The 12,530-nt window shown below is 38.6% G+C and overlaps 1 protein-coding gene across 1 annotated transcript; it reads right to left on the minus strand.

The window, feature by feature from the left end:
* Positions 1-426: 426 nt before the first annotated feature.
* LOC142389904 (voltage-gated purine nucleotide uniporter SLC17A9-like) lies at positions 427-12,489 on the minus strand. Its single transcript, XM_075475137.1, has 13 exons — positions 12,213-12,489; positions 9,341-9,538; positions 9,069-9,208; positions 8,644-8,743; positions 8,442-8,566; positions 7,870-7,960; positions 7,682-7,778; positions 7,427-7,514; positions 7,313-7,347; positions 6,215-6,330; positions 3,913-3,968; positions 3,772-3,801; positions 427-2,904 (listed from the first exon to the last, which is right to left on the minus strand). Exons 1-13 carry the CDS (start codon positions 12,335-12,337, stop codon positions 2,735-2,737), a joined length of 1,371 nt encoding a protein of 456 aa, XP_075331252.1. The 5' UTR covers positions 12,338-12,489; the 3' UTR covers positions 427-2,734.
* Between the last annotated feature and the right edge of the window lie 41 nt (positions 12,490-12,530).

Consider the following 12,530-nt stretch of genomic DNA (forward strand, 5'->3'; position numbering starts at 1 on the left):
CTCTTTTCCCCTAGAAATGAGTATTTCTACATCAAAGCAAATTTTAAGAAGTGTTTGCTACAAATTCAAGGATTATCTTTTTATACCGAGTCACAAAGTTTTAAGAAAATACATTTTTTGCCAGTGAGTAAACAGTAAGAGCTAAGTAACAGTAAGGGCAGAGAGCGTGGGGAACGACGTGTAGCAGCGGGCCCCATGCCGGGACTCAAACCTAGGACAGCTGCATTGAGGAACTACAGCTTCTGAACATGGGGTGCCTGCTTAACCTGCAGTTAAGTTTTTGGTGCCCCAAAAATTGTGTTATATGTTACGAAATATTAACATTTTGATATCACATATAGAGACATCTTTGAGCAAAAAGTGTGGTGCCATAAATAAAAAAAATGTCACAAAAAATAATTTGAATAGACATTTCCATAAAAGTCATAAAAATGCAAGAATCTTTGTTTAATGATCTGATGGTAAATCCTGTTTCTTAAACAATTTGTTTGTCACAGCTGAAGATTGATCAGTTAGTGGATGGTTCTTAAGCAAAACAGTTTAAAGACTACATTGAAAAGAATAACAGATCAAACCAAATTTCTTCCTTCATTATTTCAATATACTGTTATAAACGATGGTTTCAGGGTACTAAACATAAGAATCTAATGTAAGAGACATTTAAAAGAGCTTTTTATTCATTACCATGAAATATCAACTGATTGACAATGTTAGAACCTCGATTCTTAACAGTGCTTCGCTCTTGTTTCAAGCTCAGTGGAGAGAACAAGTGCTTTGCAGCCTAACATAGTGTAAATCATGTAAGTCCAAAGTAAACTCTTAAGTGTCTTTTAAGAAAGAAATGCTTTTGGGCTAAATTATTTGTCTTCACTTTGCTGAGTTTGCCTGAACTAGTGCCATTGATGAGCAAAGTGATGCAAACATTTTAGCTAATGATAAACCAAACTCATATCACATACTGGTGATAAACGTTCACCATTAATGTAGAATTCTAACAAGATACAAGATTCTAGTTTCCATACAAAAAAATGACAAGAAGACTGAAAATGAAACGATAAATAATTAACAAGACTATAATCCTTGATCGATAAAATAAAAGGGGCACCTTACCTTTGCAAAATCAAGGATAGGTGATAGTATGATATGATATGGCCAACAGGAGGAACTGGAATTGGGACCTTTGTGTATTACTCATTTGTTAACCTGTATCATGTAATAGTTACCAGCTATCTGCATCAAGTCTTTACTCATAATAAGAACAGTAGTGCTTGAAGGTTTGTGGACCACTCAGAATTGTTTTTATTTCTACATAAATATAACCCAAAAATCCTCAGATTTCCTAAACTAAATAAGCCCTAAACTTAATAAAGAGAACCCAATTAAAAAAATTAGACAAAAATAAATAAATGTTAAAAGGGAGTTTTCTTCTCCACTGTAGCATTAAAAAAAAAGATAATATATTACATGTCTGTGAATGGCTATCTGTCTAATTAACAATTGATTTGAAGGTGGAATTAAAATCAGATATTTTCATTCAGTTTGAGATTTTCAGCATTTTTGTGAAAGTTCATCATGGCCTGAACATAGATTTATAAAGACCTTAGAAAAAACACCAATATTTACCTATACTCATGTTGAAAAAGCTTTTAAAAAAAAAAAAGAAAAACATCTCATCCTCTGGTGAGAAGAGATTGGAGCTGTGTTTGTTGTTTCAGACTTTGCCTTTAGCTCTAACGATATCAGTCCAGAGATCAGGGTCAGTTTCAGGATGGAGCACTTGGTCCTGCTGCCTGGATTGACTAATATAGCATGTTTAGATCCATTGTGATGTTGGTCCAAAGTAGGTCCATACTGCACCAAAGAATAGTTTCCGTAAAGTCATCGGCATGGTGTATGTTATGTCGCTGCTCCATAGACTTCTTGATCAACAGATATCTCCCATCTTTTACTTTTTTAACCCTCTTATTTTCAGGCTGTTTGAGAACTCAGGACAGCGAGAGGAAGGAGGAGGCATTCAATTCACTCGAAAAAACAGTGGCTGACACACTCCCTCTGCTCGTTCACTCCATTCAGTGTCAAGAGCAGTAAAAAAAATGGGAACAGAAGAGACGTGCATGCAGGTCACAATAGTAAGTAGAAGCACAGGGACCAAAGAAAGTCTGTCTGCACAGAAATATTTTAAATATGTTTGTGGATGAGACAAAACAGAAGATTTTTGGGTTAAAATTAGAAAGGTTAAATTGGAAGAAAGACCATTAAATTATTATCATCTTTTTTTTTTTTTTCTAAGTGCCACTGTATGTAAAGTTCCCTGAGTTTACATTTATTGTTAATGTGTACCAAACAAAAAATTGAATTGTAAACACTGTGCAAATCGAACTTTCTTCATTAAATCTTGATGTAGTCATAATGTTTTGTACAAAGCTGTTTTCATTTAGTCAACAGTGTAATTGAGAATGGCTTACAAAAAGCAAAACTCTTCAGTTTTACGTATATCAAATATATCATATATCAATTCATTACTTCATTTCAAGTGTATAATATTTTCACATACCTGTGCAATCAGCAAAATTGTGATTTTCTTGTCAAACAGTGACAAATAAAGCACAATATAGAACAAAACTTCAAAACACTGCTGATATTTTGTCTGGGCAAAAGAAAAACGACAAAAATTACAAAAACTTAGTAAATTTGAGGCTGACTGGGTGATCTTAAGTGTAATGCCCAGTCTGCGTCAAACCATAACAACCCGGCAGTAATCTGACAGGTCCACACGTTGAGCATCTCCAAAGATGAGGAAGATCCCAAGACCCGTGACATTTATTAAGGTGATGAGGGAGAAGACTGTGGCCCACGACAGGGTGACCTCAATCAGGTAACCTGACAGGGACACCAACACCAGTCCTGTGCAGCACAAAAGAACAACAGCCATCAGAGATTGGTTATTTCCTGTCCTTTTTAATCCCCGACCAGTCCTGAGTCTGATTCTGCTGGAGGTTTCTTCCTGTTAAAAGGGAGTTTTTCCTCTTCACTGTTGCCTTGTGAAGTCTCCGGACTGGGGATTGAATCGAAGGGAAGATTCAACCCGTTCCATTAGTTTCCTTAGATAGGCAGCCTTTTACGGATTGGAACTTTATGACTAGATTTTAAATCTATTGAGCTACTTTGGATTATTATTCGCTGGACTGGAATGAACTTTATCTTCAAAGCGTCTTGAGACTGCTTTTGTTGAGCTATAGATATTGTCACGCCCATGGACTCTCATTTTTAGTTTCATGTTTTAGGTTATGTTTTTGTGTTCAGTCCATGTTTAGTTTTTAGTCATGTTTTAGTTTCCCTGCACTCTGTTTATTAGTTCACTCACTTCACCTGTGTTTTTTCCCTCAGCTGCACTCACTCTCCAATCACTCTCACTCCCTATTTAGTTTCCAGTCTCCCCTCTTAGTTTGCTGGATCTTTGTTGCCATTCATGCCTACCTTGTTTGCGCTCCATGCCAAGAAACCTTGTTTGTTCCATGTTCCTCGTCACTTCCCAAGATAAGTATTTATTTATTGCTATGCCAAGAGTTTTTGTTTGTTCTTCATAGTTACGTTTTTTGAATCCGGCTTTGCTGCGCCTTTTGTTTGCACTTTGTTTTTTTGTTAATAAATCAACCTTTATTTTTTGAAAAGTCTGCATCCGTGTCCTTCCCTTCACACCACCCTGACAGATATAATATATAGATAGAAATTGAAACTGAATTGAACTATTTGCATTTGTTTGTTACGTACCCATAAAGGCGCCCATCGTGTTCATAAAACCTGTTGCAGAAAAGGAGAAAATGTGATTAAAATACCACCAACAAAACTATTTTTGAAAAAACCAAGAGCATTTCAATTTGAAACTGAAGCAAAAGCAGATTTTAAACTCACCGTAGAGCGCACCTGCACACGATGGCGCGAGATCTTGAACATTCACAGACACGCCACTGAAACATAACAAGAAACAGTGACATTTGCAACGAATATAACAAGTTTAACTTAAGTTGATCATTTACAGCATGACAATCTGACAGTATTTAGACGAAAAAGCTGGTGATAACCTCTGTATCTATTAAGCCCTATTCGGACGGGACTAGTTCAATGGGGGGACGAATGGTAATGTTGGTTAACCAGACGACGCCAGGGAGAAGAAATGACCAATTCGGACGGGACAAGAAATCCCTGTACTATTCATCTAACATGGGAGGAGTTGTTGGTTACGCACAACCGTCACATCCTGGATGCCATGCACGTCTTCATTTCACTTCCGTAAACCCCATCTGTAAACAGACATGGCGCCGACCATGCGTGCTTGCAAGCAGCGCTTCATCCAGAACCTCCATGTTTGCAAACAGACGCGCCTAATTGTTTCTCTCTTTCAAAGGATGTGACGACATATTCCGTACTTATTACCGAAGGTCACATTCGCACGGGATTAGTATTACCCATGGTAGATACTCCGGACCGTTTCACAGGAGGTAGAATTCTCGGCAAAGTTTACCGACATACTCCGCTATCTTTACTGACATGGCGCGTTCCGACGGGACTAGATTTCCCGGTTATTATTACTTTACCCCAGGACCCCCATTAAACTAGTCCCGTCCGAATAGGGCTTTAATGTTAACAGAAATCTGAAGACCCCAAAAATGACCAACCCAAAACCAACAACAGAACCAAATGAATGGATCCCAATAACAGATACAAGAAATGCAGTATTTTCAAAAAGTCTTGAGCCACCCCTCATTTCTCAACAGATTGCCTGGAGAGCTCTGCTAAAAATCTCTGTTTTGTATAGACACAAAACACTGGCTCATCCTTTGATGCAAGTGGAATTTTCACGCTTGAATGCTTCATAGGTCAGTATTAAGTGGCATAACAAACAAAACACTGGACAGAAAACGAAAGAAAAACTTTCCCACAGAAAGCCTGGAGAACTATAGGTCAAGAACACTTTCAAAGATCACATAAAGGTCTGGCGACTTGGATGCAAAAACAAATTTTGCACGGTATTACACTGTGCTATAGAGCTGCTGCTCTGCAGAAATGATTAAAAGCCATTACTCACTGTGAACGTGTGTTCACAGTGCAGAAAATGTAAAGGAATACTCTATTTACATTTGTTTAAAAAAAAAAAAACATCTGCAAATGAACAATTCCTCTTTCAAATGAAAAATTGATCTTATGCATGCTCCCATTTGCATCCATAAGATTATATCCTATGTATTCAGTAGTATCAGAAGTTGCAGTAATTACTGTTGGTGATAGGCTTTGGGGCTGAGTACCACAGACTATAGTTGTCATGTCTCTGTCTGTGTTTGTAGTGAAGGGGTGGTTGGAAATGTCCCCATCCACAAGTAGTCAATGGAATGATGTAGATCCTAACCTATTGACATTTACCACATCCTGTCCCAGTTTAACCTCTACAAGAGATTTTGGACCAGGATGTTATGTGAAGATGCACTGAAGCTGCTCTGACTGCAACAACAATGACTGTTATTGCTCTGACAGCCGGTAGTTAAGAAAACACCTCATGTGCTTTGTACTTGTCATTTATCTTAAGAAGGAACTTTAAAGTCTAAACTGTGTCGAATCTGGGAACCTGTCGGCTTTATGACAACACTTTTGGTGTTTTATATATTTCAAATGAGGTTTTCACAGTTTAATTTTGCTAAGAATCATTGGTCCTCTAACAATTGTCAGTGACTTACTTTGATACTGAAGAAATCCTAAAGCTAATAGCTAAACCCATCACGACTGACATTTTGTGATGGTCTGCAGGCGGACTGTGTTGGTGTTTATTTTAGGCACAGCCACTGCTGCTGTAAAAGGTTTGTTATAGACAAAATATCTTGATGAAGTTTGTTTGTGTAACGCTTTGATGTCCTTATTTTAAAAAAAGCAAAGGAAACTTTTTTTGTGCATGTTTTCATTTCCACGGGTCAATAATAATTAGAAACAACTTTTTTTTCCCCCGCAAAAGCTTTATACTTAAGTTAAAATGTCAAAATTTGAAAAATATTGGGATGATGTATGTTTTCTTTTAGTACTGCTTTGCTAAACTGAGCAGTAGAAATAAAATAGAAAAAGACTCCAGAAATCCAGGGATGGTCATACTGTACATTTACTTTCTGTCACAGTAATCGCAGTTGCAGCATCTTAGCAAACACAGAATGTTTTTACCGATGGAACTCACCCGCTGGTAAAGGTCATGACACCAACAGCACCAGAAATGAAGATCATGGCAGAGGTAAATGTGACACCTCCGGACAGCGGTAAAATAAACATACTGGATATGCCCATAGCACAAAACTGAGGAGGAAGAGAGTGAAGGAAAGGTGAGATATCGATGGGCAAATTCCCCACCATTAAAAATTCAGCCACAAGGGGCCTTTTTTGGCAAAGTGTGACATCACCTGATAACCACAGGGACTCTGATTTATCTGGCTATATAACTATGTTGTATAGTGTTGGATTGGATTCACTTATTCATGTAATTTTGCCTCGCTCTGGAGATACTAGCATTGCGACAGCTATGAAAGTATAGATTAGATATCTTGTGAATTGTCTGGCAGCCTTGTTTTTTTTTTTTTTTTTTTTTTTTTTTTTTTTTTTTTTTTTATTTGTTTCTTGTTGTTGTTTGTTTTGGTTTTCTCCTGTATGTCCTACTATTGTCTTTGGAAAACTTGTAAACTATAAATAAAGTATTAAAAAAAAAAAAAAAAAAAAAAAATTCAGCCACAAAACAAAACTTCTGGACATAAAAACACCTTCAATTCAGACTAATGTAAGATTAAAAGCTTTTGTTTGTCAGTAATCGTTTATGATGTGCATGCGTGTACATACCTGCAGTTTAACACTTGTCGAAACCTTATGTAAGGATGATCTCAAGCCCCGATTCCAAATAAAATGGGACACTATTTTATGTAACGCACTTTGAAGTGTTTTGTACATGAAATTTGCTATACAAATAAATTTGACTTTAAATTTTGACTTTGACTGTCTAAAATTCAGACTAAACAAATTCAGAAAGAAATCATAACAACATTTGATATGTCATCTCTTTTTTTTCAGTTAAATATGGGATTTGAATTATTTGCAATCATAGCAAACTGCTTTTATTCACATTTTGTGTGGCGTCCCAGCTTTTCTGTAAACAACGGTTGAACACAACCTAATGTGGGAAGCTTCGGAACTTGCAGTGGCATGTTTGAAATACATCGTAAATATTCCAGCAAGAACACTTTGATCAGTTGTAAATGCACACGTATGACAACAGAGTTCCAGCACTTACCTGCATTATCTTTCTCACAGCTGCTACACTGTATCCTAAAAGAAAAATAGAAGTTGTGAATACGTAATTTTTCTAACAAAAGAAAACTAAAATAATAATGACACCTTTATATACCTCTGGTAATTAGGAAATCAGACATAAATCCTCCACCAAGCGCTGATGGAATTGCAGTTAGCCATGGAATGACATTATACACCCATGCCTGTAGGGGTAGATACAGAAATACTGTCAAATTTAGGAATGAAAAATAGGTTTAAATTTGAAATTGAAAGAAATGCAGCAGACTTCAAGATGTCAGTGGTTTACTGATGTGTTTAGGATACAGTGCTTCATGTTTGCTGGTTAAATAACAGCATATGGTGGACGTACCCTGGTGTTGGGAAATGATTCTTTAAAATATGTTGGCAACCATGATAAAAGAGTGTAGGACGTGCTGCATATGCACATGTGAGCAAACACCATGGCCCTTTAAGAAGAGATAACAGACAGACTTGGAGTCAGGCTAACACAATCACATAATCATGAAATAGTAAAAAATGAATGATCAAAAAACGTACCAGACAGAGGGCTTTTTAAAAAGACTAAGCCAGCGCTTGCTTGGCAAACTTGAGTCATTCTTTGGCTCCATCTGCTTCGGGGTAACATCACCTAAGCCACACGTTGAACACCACATTAAACTTCTGCGTGCCGAAAGTACAGTGATAAGAGGTATAAAACACGACAACAAAAGCAAAAACACAACATTTCAGAAAACATTTCAGATTTTTCTTTCTTTCTTATTATATTCTGTGTTATTCTTTCTAATTTGTTTTGTGCAATTTCTCTGGGTTTTGCACTTCAGGGTATAACTGCAAAAACACAACTAAAAACACAAATAAATTTTAGAGAGCACTCTAAAAGAGAACCTAAAAAACATCTCAACGAACATAAGAAATGTGTGTACTTTAGTGCCCGTATATCATTCAAATATACAATATTCTTCTGTTTCCTGTTTTGTTCTTTTGTTTTCTGATATGTCAGTATGTTTGCTTGTTGGGTATATTGTGGCGTCTCCACACTCTGCCTACATCATTTAGAGCATCACAGTTACAACTTATGGTCTCTGTGATGGCATGGCCGACTACTGTACCTTTCAATAAACAGAGCCAAACTACAAGCACCCATAGTCCAGACAGGAAACCAGTACAGTAGAACAGGCTTTCCCATCCGTATCGGTCTAGCATGAGGGATTCCATCCCACCTGCTAACAATGTCCTGCACAAAACAAAAAAGTGTCATCAGAGATGAATGTTTTCTTACGTTTTGTGTGTATAAATGTGTGAACAGCCTACCCGAGATGACTGCCGCTGTGCATGGTGCTCATTAGGAACCCTCTCTCCCCCTCCACAACCCGCTGTGAGCACAGGCTTGCCAAAGATGGGAAAAAAACACCTGAAAGACAACATAAGACTCTGTGGATTCATTTGAGTTCCATGAGCTGCAACAGTTTAGTTCCAATTTATGAGCAAAAAACCTAGACTCTGACTAACGAAGTAGTAGGAAACTAAGTTTGGTCAGAGCCGGACAAGTGGCTCGTCTTCTGTTCTAGTTTTTTTATCATAACCTACAGCTTTATGTTTACTGTGCACATTTAAGGGGGGTTTCAATCTTCTCATCTTACTTTTGCCAAGAAAGTCAACGGGTTCATCCGACCGCAAATATGTTGAATTTCTTCTGTCAGGGCGTATTTCATCCAAGTAATCGTTTCAATACTCACCCTGAATTAGTCCCATCAGGACTCTGGCTACAGTCACGAGAGCAAGGGTGTGAGAGCCAAGCTGTGCCAGCAAAGGAGTACTGGCTGTGATCAGAGCCCACGAGGCTGCGGACATGAACAGCACACGCTCTCCTCCCATTCTAAGAAACAAGAAATGTTGAGTGAAATTCTGAAACTCTACACCCGTCTTCAAAACAAACAGGTGGTGAAGGTTACCAACTCATTGTCGAAGTGAAGTCGTGCATGCTTTACCAGAGGAATTGCCTACTTACTTGTCACTGACGTGTCCTCCCAGGATCTGAGTGAAACAATATCCCCAGAAGAATCCACCCAGTGCAAGCCCAGAGTCTATTTTACTCCAGTGAAAAGTGGCTGCCATTGAGACCGAACAGACTGGCAGGGTCATCCGGGCACAATAGAGAAGGCAGGTGCCAATAAACAGCACTGCGGTCCATTTTCGAGCCTGGCATCTGTAAACAATGTTTCCTTAATGACATGTGTCCATGGGATATTTTTTGTTTTAAAATGAGCCGATTCCAGTAATTGCCTTAACTAAAAGCCATCTTAAAATAATTGTACAACAGCTGAGAAACCACCCAGCATTCAACAAACATTCCTCTGGAAAATGTTTAGGCCCAAATAACTGAGCTACCTAAAGACAATGAGAAGGACTTTAAAGTCACCTCTATGTTGAACTGGAAATCAGTGGTGCCTGTAAGGTATTCAAGTAGCATTTTGAACAAGTGGCAAATATCTACTGGTCTTACTGGCGAAGTCAGTAAACGAAGCATCACTGCAAGTATAAAAGTTGTGAAGAGAATAAAGCTCTCTTTCACGCGGTGTTTCTTAATGCATTCATATGTTCACTGTAGCAGAACGAGGATTACTTTAACAGCTTCAGCGTCATCCACTGAATTTAAGTATCCAGTAAAGATTACAGTACCGTGTCTGACATGGCTGATGATCAAAGTCCCGTCCCGTCAAAAATGTTTTATTCTTATGTTTGGTCAGTGGTTAACATGATCAGGTGCAAGGCCGGCCCGTGGCAATAGCGGTATAGGCAAATGCTAAGGGCGCCGCACATCCAGGGGGCGCCAAAAAAAAAAAAAAAAAAAAAATTATAATTATAATTATAATTAAAAAAAAATAAAAATCCCAGACATCCCAAGTCTCTCGGAACTTCCGGGAGTCTCCCTGATATTGATAGTTAATCACGGATGCCCGCGAGTCGGATAAAATATCACGGATTTTAGACTATGCGAGGGAGTTTTTTTTTTTTTTTTTCAATGCGAGTGAGAGCGTGCAGGCAACACAATAACTCGTGCCCCATGCGCGTTTCGACTGCGCAGGCACGAGAGAGAGAGAGGGGTGTGGGAAGAGGTGTGAAACCTGTGCGTATCTGTCCAAAGCGATGCTCTGTTCAACCAGCGTTCAGGGCGACTGCTGGTCAGAGGGCGCGCTGATTGGTTTAGTTAGCAAAATAAGCCAATAACGTTCGGTGTGGGAGGGCTTCGATTTACTCTCCGACAGTCACCTAAGTTACCACTCAAAACTGTGCATCCTGTGAAATGGCAGAGGGTGAATCCTCGAGTAAAAAACGAAAATATTAGACTCATTTTACAGCAGAATATACTAAAGTATATCCATGTCTGGTGAAGGTGAAGAATGATGACACCGTGCGAGGTGCACTGTATGCAACAGTGACTTCAGTATTGCCCACAGCGGACTTAATGACTATAAAACATGTGGAGGTAGGCTGAACGCGCCATCATCTGCATTTTATTTCTGTAGGTTAAATGCTGTTATAAAATAAAGCAAAACGTATCAAAGAGTTATTTGAAGTATCAATACACATTTAGTTACTAAATTGTGTAGGCCTATATCTAACTAGCCAGCTACAGTATCTAACTATATATATCCAGCCTGTCTAAGCCTTTTGAAAAATCCCAAATTTAATATGTTGACAAATAGGCAAAATAAATTAAGCGTAAATTAATTAAAGATAATATGTAGAAATGATAGGCCTAATTATTATATCATATTAATTACCGTTAGTGAATAAACAGTTGGTGAAAAGTTGCTGGCCTTAAGTGTGTCTGTAAGGGGCGCGGGGGGGGTTCGATTAGGGTTAATGTAATTGGTTTACACTTTTTATTTTGGGAATATTTAAATCTAATACTTGAAGTATTTTGAATGTGCAATTGCTTTATTTAAATAAAAGAATGTTCAAGACAAAGCTATTCAGTGTCTTGTGAGCATGTACACTAGCAGTGAAATGTAATGCGATAAAAGGGGGCGCCACCTAAAATCTTGCCTAGGGCGCCAAATTGGTTAGGGCCGGGCCTGATCAGGTGCCACACGCACAGACTGAACGAGGATGCCCCAAAGACGACAAAAAGAATAGTTTATCTTTATGATACAGCAGTGCTTTTATTAAACAAGAAACCTGAGCGCTTTATACAATGAATTGCAAAAATAGGGACGTATTTGACAAAGTTCATTTGGCCGTCTGGAGGGGTTTACAACACGGATAAACAAAAAACAAAAAAAAGTGCCTTGCTATCTGTGCTCGGATCTGGTCTCCTGCGGCTGGAGGTGATGGAGCGTCAGAAATGGTTTCTATCTCTGGTTTATAACATGCAAACAAAAACATAAAATATATAGGCCTACTTCCGAATTTTTTGTAGGTTCGACATTTTGCACAGAAGCGAACACAAGACTAAATGATTTCCTGTTCGTCGTAACGTTTCCGTGTCCCGAAGGTGAACCATATATCATTTTATTCAAGACGTTTTATATTTATATATATATTTTTTTTTAAAAGCACAGGGAGTGCCAAACCTCGTGGCTCTTCTCACAGAAGTTGCTCATCTTTATGAAACTGGACTGAAAACTCCTGAAATACGAGTCTGCGCGTTCAGGTGAGAATGCCTCACCAAGTTTCCGCGTCAAAACGCAACCAGTGCATAGTTTACATTCTGTTCATTCTCGCTGTGTAAGTGTATTAAGGACCATCCCGAAATCGCTGGAATATGTTGTACGTTGTTAACTCTCCTTCGGCTCAATCAGATAAGAAGCCTCCTGAGGATAACACCACGGAGTGAAAACGGATTTCATTGCCGCACTCTTGCTTTAACGTCTTACCGTGGCCACAGGTTTTCATCGCCCCGCTCTTCTTTGATCGATTCATTGGATTTGTGAATGGTCGGTTCCAAAAGTGAAGCATGCAGGTCTTTTTCCCCCTCTGCGGATGTGTGCTTTTTAGCCATCCAAGAGAACACCGATGCTCTCCCCGTTGTCAGAGCAGCTCTTCTGCCTCGAGTTGTTCCTCATTCCATCACCAAACCGGCCCAAGTGTTCAAACCTGTTTGCACACAACTCAATCCAGCCGCTGTTTTTGATTTACATTACTGACAGTCTGACTGGGTAGCAGATTTGCATATCTTCTCTAAACAAGGACCT

Source organism: Odontesthes bonariensis, chromosome 10 (genome assembly GCF_027942865.1).
Source record: "Odontesthes bonariensis isolate fOdoBon6 chromosome 10, fOdoBon6.hap1, whole genome shotgun sequence".
NCBI classification, from domain to species: domain Eukaryota; kingdom Metazoa; phylum Chordata; class Actinopteri; order Atheriniformes; family Atherinopsidae; genus Odontesthes; species Odontesthes bonariensis.

Bases quoted from the DNA above. Each gene is read 5' to 3' on its own strand.
- LOC142389904 (XM_075475137.1), bottom strand. From the start codon at position 12,337: ATGGCTAAAAAGCACACATCCGCAGAGGGGGAAAAAGACCTGCATGCT. The intron at 7,515-7,681 runs GTACGTCCACCA...CTACCCCTACAG, and splicing joins AATCATTTCCCAACACCAGG to GCATGGGTGTATAATGTCAT. The intron at 2,905-3,771 runs GTACGTAACAAA...TGTGCTGCACAG, and splicing joins CACGATGGGCGCCTTTATGG to GACTGGTGTTGGTGTCCCTG.